The following is a 17128-nucleotide window of genomic DNA, read 5'->3' on the forward strand; positions in this document are numbered from 1 at the left end:
AAAGGGAGTTTTTATTTTATTTCATCAGACTGTAGTACTTGGCATCTTTCTTTCTTCAACTTCTGAGTGTATGTGGATATCTTGCATAAAGTAACATGACTTCTGTTTGTTGCCCTGCTTCATTTTCTCAATCTCTTATTCATCAGCCTCAATTACTCTCCAGAAATATCTCAGAAATTCCAGTTAATTTTAGTTGTATTTCCTAGTTAAGCAATTCTTTAGGTCTTTTTGCTTGTACTTTGGGACTTTGTAGATGAAAGAAACAATTAACTACACATTGTCTCTTTTTTTTATTCTCTTGACTTTTGTATCCTTGTTAGAAATCTCTAATCCTAGTCAATATTTAAATTCATGTACTTTACCTACAGTTTAGTTGATCCATACATGTTAAATTTTGCTCAGATCTTCTATAATATTCTTTTATATCTTAGGATAATCTCTTTCTCACAGATGTCTCATTGCAAAGGAATATTTAATCCTTTTGAATAGATATTTACTGAACAGTGTGAAAATCCGTGCTTTATTCTTGCATAAGTTTCTTATCAAGTCTCTCGAGGTATAAATAAGATGAGTAGATCTTTAAAAGATTTAGCAGAATTTTATAATTTAGCATGACACATATTTATAGATAAAACCAGGCCAATGAAAGGGAGGATAAGGAAAAAGTAGAATTAAATTGTTAAACATTTTAAAGATTCATTTATTCATTTTAGAGAGAGAGAGTGGGGAGAGAGAGAGAGACAATCTCAAGCAGACTCCCCTCTGAGTGCCAGGGCTCCATCTCATAACCCTAACTAAGATCATGACCTGAGCTGAAATCAAGAGTTGGATGCTTATGGAGAGGATGTGGAGAAAGGGGATCCCTCCTACATTGTTGGTGAGAATGCTAGTTGGTACAGCCACTCTGGAAAACAGTGTGGAGGTGCCTTAAAAAGTTAAAAATTGAGCTACCTTATGATCCAGCCATTGCACTACTGGGTATTTACCCCAAAGATACAGACGTAGTGAAGAGAAGGGCCATATGCACCCCAATGTTCATAGCAGCTCTGTCCACGATAGCTAAATCGTGGAAGGAGCCGAGATGCCCTTCAACAGATGACTGGATTAAGAAGTTGTGGTCCATATATACAATGGAATATTACTCAGCTAACAGAAAGAACGAGTTCTCAACATTTGCTAATCAGAAGGGGGAATGAAGCATGAGAGACTATGGACTATGAGAAACAAACTGAGGGCTTCAGAGGGGAGGGAGTGGGGGAATGGGATAGGCTGGTGATGGGTAGTAAGGAGGGCACGTATTGCATGGTGCACTGGGTGTTATATGCAACTAATGAGTCATCGAACTTTGCATCAAAAGCCAGGGATGTACTGTATGGTGACTAACATAATATAATAAAAAAAATTTAAAAAAAATTTAAAAGACAAAAAAAAAAGAGTTGGATGCTTAACCAACTGAGTCTCCCAGCTACCCCTAACTGTTAAATATTTTAACGCAATGTGAAGGTTTTGTTTTGTTTTGTTTTGTTTTTTACCACCAAGTTGATAAAACTCTGATGGTGACTTAAGGGTTAATTTAGTTCAAACCTATCATTTTTCAGATAAGGAAACTAGTATTTAGGGTGTCTGAGACTTGCTCCAGATCACAGGCTGCAACACAGAGCACCTGATTGCCAGCCCACTTTTGTTTGGGGATGTAATTGTTACTCTTTACAGTGGTGGTTAAAATATATGAGGCTTCAAAGGAAATTGATTCATTTTATATATTCATATTTTAAGCCACAATATACTGTACTTAATTACTCAAAATAACTATTTTTGAAAATGTAGGTAAATAAAAGTTTTGTAAATAGAATGATTTTTCCTTCAAACATATTATATAATTTTGTTTGTTGTCTAATAAGGTGTTTCTGCCTTATCTCCTATTTCACAAAATCCCTTACCAGAAAAGTGTTTGTGTCTTCCTGGCTTTTAATTTTGTTTTGCTACTTAAAATCTTGAAATATTATTTGTCCTAGTGTTCAGTTGCCTGGAAGTTATCTAAAGAAATAGTTTTATAAGAGCCTTTGTCAGAACTTTCAGAAAATCGTGGACTTGTAAATCTACTGTTAGTCGTACTACTAAACCAAAAGCAGCAGCATAGTGATTACCTCATGATCTTTCTTGTTCTTGGTTATTGTTTTTCACTTGAGTTTACATTGCAAGGAAAAGTCAGGTTTCACCAAATCGACTTTTGTGCCTTGAATTCCCACAGAGAACTTTCGGTATTGTTGGCAGAGATAAAGACAGAACACCTTTTAGGGGAAATATCTAAGTCCGTTTTTAGGTTTCGTGCAACTAACACAAAGGGCAGCTGACCACGTTTGCTTTTCCTAGCCAACGTGTCTTGCCCGCCCCAGTAGCACCTGTTCACTTTTACGCCCAGCAGCTGTCAGCGTTCATAAACTCTGTGATTACACAAAAGGGAAGTTTGAAATGCCTGAATTTGAACAGTGTTATCATTAACAACTGATCGTTGAAGCTTTTTGGATGCAGTATAAAAAATCATGCAGGAAAGTTGTTTGTGGTAATTCTGATTTTTGTCTATTCTCAGAATTGTTATTGGTCAATATCATCCTAGTAAAATATAGTAAATTCATGTTATTCAGTATGAGCAAATATTCTGATATGTGTTAATGACATATCGTACATTATCAGTTTTAAACAATTAGGACAAAATGTAAAATAATAGACGAGTTAGACTGACACAAATGATAGCTTGAATAAAACGATAATGTTATCATTTATTGCAATGTCAATAAATCAGCTTGAACCATCCTATTATAACAATTATATAGAATTACTACTTAATAGAAAGTTTTAGTTAATTGAATTCTACGTAATGTAATTTTTGATACTTTAGACCAGGATTTCTCAACCTTAGCACTACTAACATTTGGGGCCGGGTAATTTTCTGTGTGGGGAATGTCCGGTGCGTTGTAGGAGTTCAGCAGCATCCCTGACTCTGTCTCTGCAGTACTAAGATCAAATAATACATGAATAATGTAGATACTCGAACTTCTAAGAAAAATGGCTGCATAAGCATATTTTTTTTAAAAAAAGTAAAGCCCTTTTCCACTTAAATGAACAAAAGGGAACCAAGAATGAAAGAGAAAATTCCACCCTTACTGAAACTAAAAAAAGCCCTTAACATCATACTACTAGCTGTAGTTCTACTCTTTCTTATTGCCAGGTTTAAATTTTATTTTTAAACAATGTTAAAGAAGCTACTAGGATTTTATTTCTACAGAATAGGTTCTCAAAAGTAGATTATAAGATCCAAAATATGTATATTTTTAATTTTAATCACCATTTCCAGGAAAAGATCTCCAAAAAGCAATATGTAGAGACTGCTCATTTTGCTTTCTGGGTTTTACCTGCTGAATCAGGTTATAGCAACAGAAAGAAACATACCTAGGGTTCATAGTTTATTATCCTAAAAAAAGTAATGACTATTATTTATTGAATACTTTTATGCCAGGTACCCAGCTAAAGTACTTATCTATGTTATATCACCAAATTATTTTTGCTCTGGAGTACAAAGGCAAATTTAAAAAAAAACAACAACAACTTTACATTATTTTAAAAAAATAACACGTTTAAATAGTACATTTTAGAATTTTTTAAGACAGTGAGGTTGCCAGCTGTACATTTTAAAAAATAGCCTTTTTCTGTAAACTAGGTGAGGGACGCATAATTTTTGTACGTAGTGAAATGAGTCTTGTTGGTGAAAATAATTTGTGGAGAAAATGTTAGTATGGGCCTTGCCATCAGACCAGCTACATGTCTCCAAGCTCATTGGTGACTGTTTGATGACCAAAACCTGCCTTTCAAGCATTAGTTTCACGTAACCGTCAGTACCAACTACTCTTTTCCATGATGAATCCTGATAAAGAAAAGTTCTTTAAGAATATGGACATATTCATTATAGCAGTATCATCATCTGTAGAGGTGATTGACAGCAGTGCCAGAATATGAAGAGAAGTTTTTGAATTGTATATGATTGTAAAACTTACTGAAGTGGTTCCTAATGATACTATGTGTCAACCTGTGATAACCTTTACTATATGAGAAAAATCGTCTAGATACTATATGTATTAAATCAACATTTATACATTAACCCTGCATTATTTTAATTGGTCAGTATTTTTAAATCAAAAAAATTTTTTTAGAAAATATATAGTAATTATGTGAATTGCTTATAGAATTCCATACAGAAATCTTTTTTTATGGTGAGATTTCAATGGCAAAAGTTTACTTGTGGTTGATCATAAGTTCAGTTATAAGTGAGCAGTATCTTTTTTTGTTTCTTCCCATAAGTTGTGTACTTATTAAAGCAATTGTGAACTTCATGACTTTCTTGCTTATTTATAGAATCAGTGTTTGCAGAGATTACTAAAATAACCATAACCTATTCTAGATTAAAAAATTTTACTGGGATATAATTGATATATAACATTTGAAATTAGTTTCACGTGTACAACTTAATGATGGATATTTGTATATATCGCAAAATGATCATCACAATAAGCCTACTTAACATTCATCACCACACAGTTACACATTTTTTTTCTTGTGATGGGAACTTTTAAGATCTACTTTCTTAGCAACTTTCAAATGTACTCTATAGTATTACTAACAATAGTCACCATGCTGTACGTTATATCCCATGACTGACTTATTTTAAAACTGGAAGTTATACCTTTTGATTCTCCTTCACCCATTTCTACTCTAGATTTTTAATATCAACATAAACTTAAAATAAGACCAATGTAAGATTGCACCTGAAATAGCTAAGCAAGTAAATTAAAGACACATGTAAGTGGCCCGGTCATTATAAAGGGCTCATACTAAGACCATTTTAACTATAGTTCAAACCTGGCATTAGTAACAACTCTAAAATGTATTTGTCTTTTTGATAGGGGAGGAGTGCTTGCTCTGATAGAGGTTACCAGGTCAGATTCTTGGATGCTTAAGACTTAACAAGAGTTGGATTTCGAAGACAGTCCATTGAAATGTAGTGTTCTTTCTTGATTTGTTAAGATAATATGGGTAATAAGTTGTAAATGAATAGATGATGAGGTAATTTAGGAAGAATAAGAAATTAATATGTTATATGCAAGTCTATTAAAAGAAGTTTTGATATACTTAACATTAAACTTATTTCATAAATTGGTATTTTAAATTATTCTTATGTTTTTATTCCATATTTTATCTTTCCAAAGAGCGTGTATTTTGAAATTATGTCATATTTTATAAAAGTATCCCTAAATGTTTGACTTATTTTGATAATAAGGTATGTTTAATTCTTTGAATAATTCCACTATCTAATACTGAGAATTAACATTTTTCTCCCTCTCATAGATATGGAGTCTGGAGAACGGTTACCATCGTCAACAGCCTCCACTAGTACACCTTCATCTTCTCTACCTTCTGTGGCTTCATCAGTTTCAAAAGGCGGCCTTTCCACGGGAGCTGCTTCACTTAGCTCTACAATCAGCCCATGTGGTGAATACCCTTTATTAACTCAGTTTTAGAATGCCATCCATTTACTGATTTGCATTCATAGTGTTTTATTGAACTGGATAACATGATTTCATTACCTCTGTTGACCTGTTGAACAATAACTAAGTTAAACACCTAGTCTGTGCTTTTTCTGTATTTTACCAGCACGCTGAGATTGCACTTTTCATGCTTATTAGAGGCTCTGTTGGAGAGTTTCATCATAATGTCTTAATTTGACCATTTCAATGAGTACACGTGAAATGTTTTGAAACAATAGGCCCATGAGGGAGTGAAGAAATACAAAGGAGTCCTTGGTGGTAAGATTAGGTACCAGTGCTATGGACCTTTTATTCTAAATTTGCTTCTGGTATTTGAAATATCCTTCACCAAACTCCAACTACTCCAGTTCACAGATGTGTCCTAAGGGAGATGATTTACTCGATGGAAAATATTTTAAAAATGAACAGCATGACAAGTTTCTCTTAAACATGAACAAAGTTTAGATTGCTAAAAACACAATGATAAGAGCTTTATTTCAGAAATGAAAGTACCATAAATTTCTATTAATTATATAGAAGGTATTTTTAATTACTGCCCAAAATCACTCTTTGCCCAAACACAGGTTTGGTAGAATACATCCTTTTTTTAAAAAAAGAGAAAATGTGTTAAGTGTGATTAACTCTTTCCTTTATCACTAGGAAGATTTTTAACCTTAAATATTTTTTATCTTAAAGATTATTTCATATGTTCATAAGCAGTAGAACTAAATGATATCTCACTTTTTTAAAGTTAGATTTATAATTTTGGATAAATGAAATGCATAAATATGGAATGTTTGCTAACAAAATACCTTAGTAAATTGCCAAATATATATTTGTTCTATTATTTTTTTAATCAATGGCATGACAAGAAGGATGTCATTTTGTCATTGATTTATCAGAACAATTTTCTATAGAATTTTCTTAGTGATTATAAAATAACTAAGATAAAATAGTCTTTTATTTAAAATAAAATAAAATAAAATAAAATAAAATAAAATAAAATAAAATAAAATCCCTGTTCTCCTGCATCCTGTGCAGTCTTGGTTAAGTCCTTTCACAACTTCATGCACATGTCCCTTATATATGAAATGATGAATGCCTTTGATGATATGCTGTGTTCAAAAATAGTGATGCAGGTTTATCGTTAGTCTAAATGATTGCACACAATTGTACCTTTGTAATTATTCTTCCCTGCTTTTTATAATTCTTCTTCTTTCCTTTGTTGTCAACTCACTTCAGTCTATCTTCCAATCTGCTGTCTAACTTTGTATTCACTTCTGAATTAGTCTTTATATAATGTTTCTAGAGAATTTTTTTTTTAATATTGAAGTAAGTTTTAATAGCATTCTTGAGTACAGAGCCATGAGTGTTCTGGACACTTGGCTGTTACCAATTTCTCTGTTTTCTGAATTAGTCAGATGTTAGGCACTATTTTTTGTTAGCAGTAGTTGGGAGTTGCAAAAGGGGAGGGGTATGCTGAGTTGTTGAGTAGCATCAGAAATTTCCTTGTCTAGAAAGGAATATATCTTTGTCATTTATTTACCAACTTAAAAAGTTGTAGACTTTTTATGTTGAGTTGCTTATTTTGAACGGAAGCATATTTTATTTCTATGTTTATTCAGAAATAGATCAGTTATTAACACACTATACTTTCAGTATGTACAGCATAAGTTTTTTTTTTTTTTTTTTTAAGATTTATTTATTTATTTGACAGAGAGACAGCCAGCGAGAGAGGGAACACAAGCAGGGGGAGTGGGAGAGGAAGAAGCAGGCTCCTAGCGGAGGAGCCTGATGTGGGGCTCGATCCCAGAACGCCGGGATCACGCCCTGAGCCGAAGGCAGACGCCTAACGACTGCGCTACCCAGGCGCCCCAGCATAAGTTTTTTAACTTTCTAAGAAAATGCTTTTTTGTTGTTGTTTTTAACTTTCACAGTGTTTTGGTTTATGTTTAAAGTAAAGCCTTATATTAACTTCCAACCATTGGTTGGTTAAGAGAATGCTCAATTGCCCTACATAGCTCTATTTATCATATTTTCCTGTCTTCTCTTATTTGATTCATTCTTTTTGGCCCATTCATTCTGATAATTCTCTTCATTTCAAAACAAGATCATAGTGTTAATGTGCCCAGACTCTTTGTCTTAATAAACAACTTAAATCTCCTCAATTTGTTTGATGTATAGAGAGGACAAAACAATTTTCATCTTTAAAATGTTGAAACCTCAACAGTTCTTTAATGGCTCCTTTGAGGACATTCTTTTGTTTTAAACAGTTACTTTAATTGGCCTTTCTCTGTCATCTTCATTAATGGCATGTCTATAGGAATTCTTCTGAGTTACAAAGGATGTAATTCAAACCTGCTTTCAAACTTTGAATGATCAACTAATTTTTCTGAGTGAATACCTTGTCTGGATTTGGGATTAAACCTACCTACAAGTTAATCTGTCACTATTATGGATGCTGGCAAAGGACATGAAATTCCTAGGTCGGCAATTTTATTATTTATTTTCACAGCAATTAACATGTATATCATGTTGGCATTGGTTCCCCATGCCTCCCAAGTCCCACAGAGGCTACATGATGGCCCAATTGAATCTTATAAATGCAGTGGGTTTGTGTCGCAGCTGAAGAATACTGAACTTGGGGAATCCATTGATTTCATACAAATGAAAGCAAACCCACTCTTTGTCTTGAAGAAGATGTTGCTTCATCCTTCAGGGTTGCTCCTTGCAAATGCAATCCTGAGAAATGGCCTGCTTAAAGAATGGTCTAGGCTTTGCATTCTTCGCATATGCAGCAATAACATGAAGGGACATGGGAGGACTGCATCTCACAGCACAGCACACCTTTAATTTTATTATAGTAACTAGTTTGTTGGTCTTATCAGAAGAGTAATATTTCTTTTCCCTTTAAGGTACGAATTTTAAAAGATAACTTGCCTATTTCTAAAAAATAATTTGGGACAGCTTTCAGTGAATGTATTGGCACAATAAACAAACAGAAAGTAACTAAAATATCAAACCATAGGCTCTAAAAACTGAAAAGGTGTTAGCTGAAGAAAGCCACTCTTACGGAACAAAAAACTTACTGAATGAGCTGCTAAGAATAAAAGGAAAATGTAATGGCTTACATGACTCACACACCATTGCTAGTAAGCTTATCAGTTCCTCAGAAGGCCCTGAATGGTATAGGAAATACATCACCAGAACCTTTGTAAAAAAGGCCAAATGATGCACAGTATCCCATGTGTCAGTCTCACTGATATTCAGATTCTTCCACATTATTGGCTCTGAGAGAAAGCTAAGAGAATAATAGTTCCCCAAGGAAACTTTATGAAGTTTGTTTGAGATTTGTGGTCATTGACCTAATAAAAAGATAGAACTTTGATAAATTTCAGTGACAGTTTAAATTGTGTCATAGACCAGTGGCTTTCAACCCATTTTTAAGGTAGAACCTTCAAACAAAAGCTTATTATAAAAATGCTGAATATATAAAACAAATAAGCCATTTAAAGCTTCTCTGGCTAAAGCCTACATATGCCTACTTTTCTCTGAAAAATTAAAGAGACTGTTTTATATGTGTATCCTAACTACAGGCCACCTCCCTCTACAGAAGTGTGCCCAGTCATGGTATATTGAGGAAATTGCAAGTTGACCAGCAAAGGCCTTAACTTAGGGTGTGTCATTCTGACAACGCTTAATTATAAATAGGAAAACATGGCAGTTAAACACACAAACACATAGAAAGACAGTCCTGGAGTGGATAATGCCATCACACACCTGGGCTCTTTTTTTTTTTTTTTTAAGATTTTATTTATTTATTTGAGAGAAAGGGAGAGACAGAGCATAAGCAGTAGGGAGGGGGCAGAGGGCAGAGGGACAAGCAGGCTCCCCACTGAGCTGGGAGCCAGACGCGGAACTGAATCCAGGACCCTGAGATCATGACCTGAGCCGAAGACAGATACTTAACCGACTGAGCCACCCAGGCACCCCAGACCTGGGCTCCTAATTTTATATTCTGTCTTCTGGAGTATGGGACTTTCATGCTCACATACGTATCCCATGGCTACAGCCACATACAGCACAATTTTCCTAGAAAGAAGAAGGTGGGGTGAGAGTGGAGCAAAAGTTGCATACCAGCTTACTTTGACCCTTATTAAAGAGCTGTCCCAGAAACCCCATCTAGAGATTTCCACTTAGATCTCTTTCATCAGAATGGTAATCTCAGCTTCAAGGAAGGTCAGGAAAACTAGTTTTTAGCTGAGCATACTGCCGTCCTGAAGAAAATAGAGGTTATTAGTAAGGAAGGAGAGAATGGATAGGCAATATCTACTATGGCTAAGTGGAACCAGAGGGACAGGAGGTCAAGCTGGGGAGTAGGGTCATGTCAGACCATTTAGAACTTCACGTGTGATGCTTAGGAATTTAGGCAGAATATTGTATTGATTAAAAGCAAAGATTTTGCAATCAAAATATCTTGAAATTGAATCTTGGCTTATCCACATATTAGCTCAGTGAATTTAGGTAAATTACTTATTCCTCTCTGAGCTTTAGTTGCATCATCTATGAAATAGATATAACACCACCCATTTTGTAGCACTATAAGGATAAATGAGATAATGCCTGCCATACATCAGGGGCTTAGTAAATTATAATCATTATTTTTATTCATGCTTCAAGTGGAAGGGTTTTATATGATCACATGGCTTTGAAAAAGAAAGCTTTAGCATCATGTCAAACATCAGTTTGCAATGGGAATGAGATCAGAGGCAAAGAAGACTTTTAGGAGTTACTTATATTTATCTGGGTAAGAAATGATATGGGCCCAAATTAAGGAGTTATTGGAGATGGAGAAAGAGGGTTGCAGAGATATTTAAGGAGTAGATACTTATGGGATGTAATGACTATTCAAATTTGGCAAGGCAATGTTGAGAGGGAGAGAGAAGCCCTAACATGACTTGAATAACTGGGTCAGGAGTGATGTAATGAGAAATGTGGAGGAGGAATAAGTTTTAAAGGATAAAAGGCTTAGGTATCTTTTTGCATGTTGCATTTAATGGAATACACATCCATTTATATATCCCCACAACTGTTGGTGAATATTGGAGTTGTTTTTGCCAATTATAATGTTTTATGACCATTACACATGGACTCCAGTGCAAATAAGCTTATATTTCTGAAAATGTCTTCAACTTTACCAGTACTACTAATTTATTTTCCCACCAGCTGTATATTAGAATTCCTGATGCTTGTCATCCATGCTAATACTTCTCATTGACAGCCTTTTTGATTGTTGTCAATGCTGAATACAAAATAGTGTCTCATTAAGGTACCTTTTTATGTTTTTAGCTTTTGGATTTCTTCTTTTTTGAAGTGATTATATAGGGCTTTATACATGTTTGTATTGGATTATGTATCTTTTTCTTACAGATTTATGAGTGTTTTATATTTTGGATGCTAGTCCTTTTGTGAGTTATATTTGTGGGAGATATCTTTCCCCAGTCTGTGGTGTGTCTTTTTTAATTCTAAATTGTCTTTTGATTAATAGAACTTCCAATTTTAATGTAGTCAGATTTATCAGTATTTTTATTTATGCTTATCCTTTTTGTCTTGTTTAAGGACTCCTCTTTTACCTTCAAGGTCATAGATATATATTTTTAAAGATTTCACTTCCCCTTTAGTATTACTTTGAAAAATCTATGGTTATCAGGTATCAGGCCAGTTGTGATAGACTGAATCGGCTTTTTGGTTTTGCAGCTGTGACCATTTGGGGCTGTTGGTTGATATATCAGTCAGTTCAGCCCATGAAAACACAAACCGCTAAGGCTGTTTAAGCAGAAGGAGATTTAATACAGGGAGTAGGGTACTTATGCAATTATCGAGGAGCCGGTTCCCCCAGCCCCACAGATGATTTCAGGGCATTACTGTTGATTTGGCCTGCTTAAGGAAACTACCTTTGGTTCAATCAGGACACCACTGTTCCAGCGGAAGACTCCGTGGATCATACCACCTTAGCTGCAATCCAGTAATCAGGAACCACTGACATCACTGCCTCCAAGGTGGATCTGTGGTGCCTGCTAGACCTACACCGGCAAAAAGGATAACCTCCTGTGCTGCTAATCTGCCAGCTTAACTCAGTTTTTAATTCTTTCCAAACACATCTGATTGGCAGAATCTAAACAACATCCAGAATCCTGGCTGCAAGAGAGACTGGTAAATGTAGTTTTTTAGCTGCCCAGCTTCTACATCGCAGGAAGACACACTGAAAGGAGTTTAGAACAAATGTTAAATGAGCCAATTACCTATCCACTTGAGCTCATCCAGCGATAGGCCCCCTGCCATATCTCCCAACCCGTGAAGTGTAATAAACTCCTGATACGTACAGATGAGCTCTATTCCAGTTTCAGCAGTTTTTTTCTTCAGAACATTTAATAGCTCATTGTACACTTAGTTCGAATCTTTTGGGGGGGGTGCCTTGGTGGCTCAGTTGCTTAAGCATCAGACTTCCACTCAGGTCATGATCTCAGGGTCCTAAGATCAAGCCCCACATCAGGCTCCGTGCTCAGTGGGGAGTTTGCTTCTCCTTCTCCCTTAGCCCCTCTCCCTACTTGTGCACACGCAGTCTCTCTCTCTCTCTCTCTCACATAAATAAATAAAATCTTTAAAAAAGCAAAAAGGAATCTCTTTTGAGATTTGTCAGAAATGACATAGTTCACCTCTCCCTCCTTCTTGAAAACCTGCTTTGGGGAAAGGTATCAAATTGGTATTATTTCTTCCTTAAATTTTTGGTAGAATCCACCAATGAAGTCATCCGGGTTCAAGGTTTTCTTGTCGTCGTCGTTGTTGTTTTATTTGTTGTTGGAAGGTATTAAAACATGAGTTCAACTTTTTAAATATCAATGTAGAACTATTCAGGTTATCTTTTCTTTAGTGAGCCTTGGTTGTTAATGTCTTTCAAGGAGTTTGTCCATTTCATCTAAGTCATTTAATTTATGGGCACATTGTTGGTCCAAATAGTACCTTATCCTTTGAATGTCTTCTCTTTCATTATTGATATTAATAATTTGTGCCCTTTTTTCTTGTGACTAGAGGTTTATCAATATTTTTTGAAGTTTGTCAATATTATTAATCTTTTGACAAACTAGCTTTTGGTTTCATTGATTTTTCTGTTTTCTGTTTTATTGATTTCTGTCCTTTATTATCTCCTGTTTTTCTGTGAGTGTGATTTCCTCTTTTTCTTTCTTTTTTGTAACAAAGAGAAAGCTTAGATCATTTATTTAAGACCTTTCTTTTTCTTATATATGCATTCAATGGTATAAATTTCCCTGTTAAGTACTGCAATAGCTGTATCCCACAAACTTTGATTTATTTTCAGTATCGTTCTAGTGAAAATATTTTCTCTTTTCCTTTGTGAGTTCTTCTTTGACTGATGGGTTATTTAAAAGTCAATAATTTGACATTCGATTTTTTTAATTGATGTCCATTTTAATGTCATTGTGGTCAAAAACATACTGATGATGATCTATGCCCTGTTTTTTGGCTGTCCACTGTTGCTTTTTTACACTGGCACACTGTGAGTCTCCTCTGTGTCTGTGAAAATTGTCAGGTTTGAGATGAGTCTCTTTCTCTCTGGTTTCCTTACGTCTAAGATTACCCTCTACTTTCCAGCTGCTCTGCCATCTTTGGACTCTGTACTCTGACACTTCAGGCTTTCTGCTGTCTAATCTAATCATGGGGAAGGAATGTACTCAATTAAGAAATACATCAAACTCAACTGATCCGCCGTGCATAGTAGCTCTTTCAAGAGTAGATTTCTCGGGGTGGCTGTGTGGCGCAGTCGTTAAACGGCTGCCTTGGGCTCAGGGCGTGATCCTGGAGTACTGGGATCGAGCCCCACATCGGGCTCCTCTGCTGGGAGCCTGCTTCTTCCTCTCCCACTCCCCCTGCTTGTGTTCCCTCTCTCGCTGGCTGTCTGTGTTAAATAAATAAAATCTTAAAAAAAAAAAAAAGAGTAGATTTCTCTGTGTTCTCTGCTAGCTATTTTGCGGGGCTCCTGGGGTCCTTCCCCATTCATGCACAGTGTACTTGTAGCTAGGCATTTGGATAGTTTAAGCTCTGAATTTGAGCCTCATTCTTTCTGTGGTTTGCTCACTGCCAGAATTTCCCCTTTAAATTTCCTGATGTTGTTTTTAAATCCAGTTTTTATTATTATTTTCTGTGGATGAATCATGTGACCTCTACACTACTACTATAATATTACCTGAAGTTGTCCGCCACGAAACAAATCACTTTAAAAACAGATTTCACTTAAGAGCCCAGGGGTGGTATGTGACCCTGTCTGGTCAATCCAAACATCTTATTTCCCTGGCAGTAGTGATTGGTTAAGGAATAATGGGCACATATGTAAGTCAGACTAATCAAAGACAAAGAGACTGCATTCTGGCTTTTTCTTAGTGAGAAAGGATACCCTTTTGTCCCACAAACCTAGGAGAAAGGGCCCAGTTGAGGACATAGAGTGAAGAGAAGAGAGAGAAATTAGGTGCTGGTAAACTTTCAATCAATCTTCCTTATCTTTTTTTTTTTTTTAAAGATTTATTTATTTATTTATTTCACAGAGGTAGAGACAGCCAGCGAGATTGGGAACACAGGCAGGGGGAGTGGGAGAGGAGGAAGCAGGCTCATAGCGGAGGAGCCTGATGCGGGGCTCGATCCCATAACGCCGGGATCACACCCTGAGCCGAAGGCAAACGCTTAACGACTGAGCCACCCAGGTGCCCCCAATCTTCCTTATCTAAAGGGAGCTATTTCCAAAAGTTTTTACGTTATATGAATTAATACATTCACCTTTTCATTTAGTCATTTTGAATTGGGTGTTTGGTACTTTTTGACCTAACCGATACACCCTTCATGATCTAATCTCTGCCTACTTAAAACTTATCTGGTAATGGGGCGCCTGGGTGGCACAGCGGTTGAGCGTTTGCCTTCGGCTCAGGGCGTGATCCCTGCGTTATGGGATCGAGCCCCACATCAGGCTCCTCCACTATGAGCCTGCTTCTTCCTCTCCCACTCCCCCTGCTTGCGCTCCCTCTCTCGCTGGCTGTCTCTATCTCTGTCGAATAAATAAATAAAATCTTTAAAAAAAAAAAAAAAAAAAACAACTTATCTGGTAGTGTTCTCACTCTTGTTTCCATTATCTTTCAGAGTCCCTAGCCTTTTACTTCTTCAGATACAAAGCATTCTTTCCCAAACCAGGATGTCAAACATGCTGTCCCTCTGTCTGGAAAACTTCATGTGGCTGATTCTTTCTTATGCTTTTTCTCAGGTTAAATGTCCTGAGACATTAGTTGGAGAATTTTCCTCTTTTCATAGTGTCTAGGTAATTGTTCCACTATTATGTATTTTTATTCCTAATAATTTCTTCCATCATCCTCTTCACAATACATAATTATACATTTGGTGTTATTTTACTAATTTGTCCCTTTTTCTACATTTAAAGGACAGGAACTGTATCTGCTTTCTTTTGTCAGCATGTATCTAGTCAGTGCCTCGCACAAAATATATGCTCAAGAAGCAATTTTTGAAGAAAGAAAGGAGATGAACTTGCAGGACTTGGACCTGAAAATCAGATGATAAATTAACTCTAATTAATAAGTTTCCTAGGCCATGCTGTGTTTTGTTCTGGTGGTACCAAATGGCTATGCAGATTTTAGTTGGGGATGGGCATTGTAAGCCACATGGTGAAGAATCTTAAAGGATCAGTTGACCTTACTGAAAAGGGAATGAATAAATAAAACCCTGCAAGTCCAAAGTTATTGTTTTATTAGAACTTCTCATTTAAAAGAAAACCAGGGCTTAAGTTTACAGTCACTAGAGAATGATAGAAAAAAAATGAGATAGGCCTGTTCTTGTGGGTTTAAGAATAAAGCCAAGGTTTCATTCCAGTTTCTTTTAGTGTTTATGTTATGGTGTGAATAACTATTATAACATTTTTAGTTGATTTGTCTATAGTGTAGATATCTGTAAATTTCATAAATAAAGGCTCTCAAATGTTCAGGTGTATAGCCTTCCTCGGTGGGTTTATTTTCGAAATATTATTTTACTTTAACTTTCATTTGTAGTTTTAATTTAGAATTTTAACAGTAAATTACTATGGAAAGGTAATGCCTTCAAATCGGTTAAGTACTCATAAAAGTAAACCCAGTGTTATAGATTAAATTTTATCTCCTCCCCAGAAAAGGTATATTGGAATCCTAACCCCCAGTATCTCAGAATGTGACCTATTTGGAAATAGGTTCCTTACAGAGGAACAAGTTAAAATGAAGTTATTAGGGTGAGTTTTGAACCAATATGACCAGTTTCCTTATAAAAGGGGGAAATTTGGACAGAGACATGCACAGAGAAGCCCATGTGAGGACATATGAAGAACACCTGAGGTTCCCAAAAGCTAAGAAAGAAGCATGGAAAAGATCCTTCCTTAGTGCCTTCAGAGAGAGCATGGTCCTGTCAACTCATTGATTTCAGACTTCTTTTTTTTTTTTTTTTTAAAGATTTTATTTATGTATTTGACAGAGATAGAGACAGCCAGCGAGAGAGGGAACACAAGCAGGGGGAGTAGGAGAGGAAGAAGCAGGCTCCTAGCAGAGGAGCCTGATGTGGGGCTCGATCCCATAACACCGGGATCACGCCCTGAGCCGAAGGCAGATGCTTAACCGCTGTGCCACCCAGGCGCCCCTGATTTCAGACTTCTGACCTCTGAACTGTGAGATGATGAATTGTGTTCTAAGCCACTCAGTTTGTGGTACTTCATTATGGCATCGCTAGCAAATTAACATACCCAGTACGTTTTTCAAAGCTGATTTTAATAATTTTTGGTCATTATAAGATTGCTTGCTTGCTTGCTTGATTGATTTAAAGATTTTATTTATTTGTTTGAAATAGAGAGAGTGAAAAAGAGAGAGAGCACAAGCAGGGGGAGCAGTAGGCAGAGGGAGAAGCAGACTCCCCGCTGAGCAAGGAGCGATGTGGGACTCGATCCCAGGTTGCTGGGATCATGACCTGAGCCGAAGACAGATACTTAACCGACTGAGCCACCCAGGCGCCCCAAGAATTTTTTATTTAGTGAAACATAGGTAAAATAAGATTTTAGAGTTGAATTTTAGTTATCTTTTTTCTATTTCATTATTAAAGTACAGCTGGATTTGAAGATAAAAGTAAATATAAAATATTGTATATTTTTAGCATTTAATCATGAACTCTAAATCCTTTCATTGGTCTAATAAAAACGCTTTTTACAAAAGAGGAACTGCTCTTCTCTTTAGTAACAGTCATTTGCTGAACTGAATCAAAAGCTGTTTACCATTTTGGCTTTAGAGAGTGGCAGCTTTTGTTCCCAAGTTTACCCAGGGTTTTAATGACTTGTTTTCTAATTTAAAAAAAAAAAAAAAAGTTTGGGGGTGCCTGGGTGGCACAGCGGTTAAGCGTCTGCCTTCGGCTCAGGGCGTGATCCCGGCATTCTGGGATCGAGCCCCACATGAGGCTCCTCCGCTATG

General features: G+C 36.1%; 1 protein-coding gene across 1 annotated transcript in view; it reads left to right on the forward strand.

Moving 5' to 3' along the window:
• The window catches only part of BAZ2B (bromodomain adjacent to zinc finger domain 2B), a 404062-nt gene that overhangs the window by 268419 nt on the left and 118515 nt on the right, over positions 1–17128 (forward strand). The window contains exon 5 of the mRNA XM_040644603.1: positions 5401–5544. Within this exon, the coding sequence (XP_040500537.1) occupies positions 5403–5544 (142 nt within the window). The 5' untranslated portion in view covers positions 5401–5402. The remainder of the gene's footprint in view (positions 1–5400; positions 5545–17128) is intronic.

Source organism: Ursus maritimus, unplaced genomic scaffold (assembly GCF_017311325.1).
Source record: "Ursus maritimus isolate PB19 unplaced genomic scaffold, ASM1731132v1 scaffold_1, whole genome shotgun sequence".
NCBI classification, from domain to species: Eukaryota; Metazoa; Chordata; class Mammalia; order Carnivora; family Ursidae; genus Ursus; species Ursus maritimus.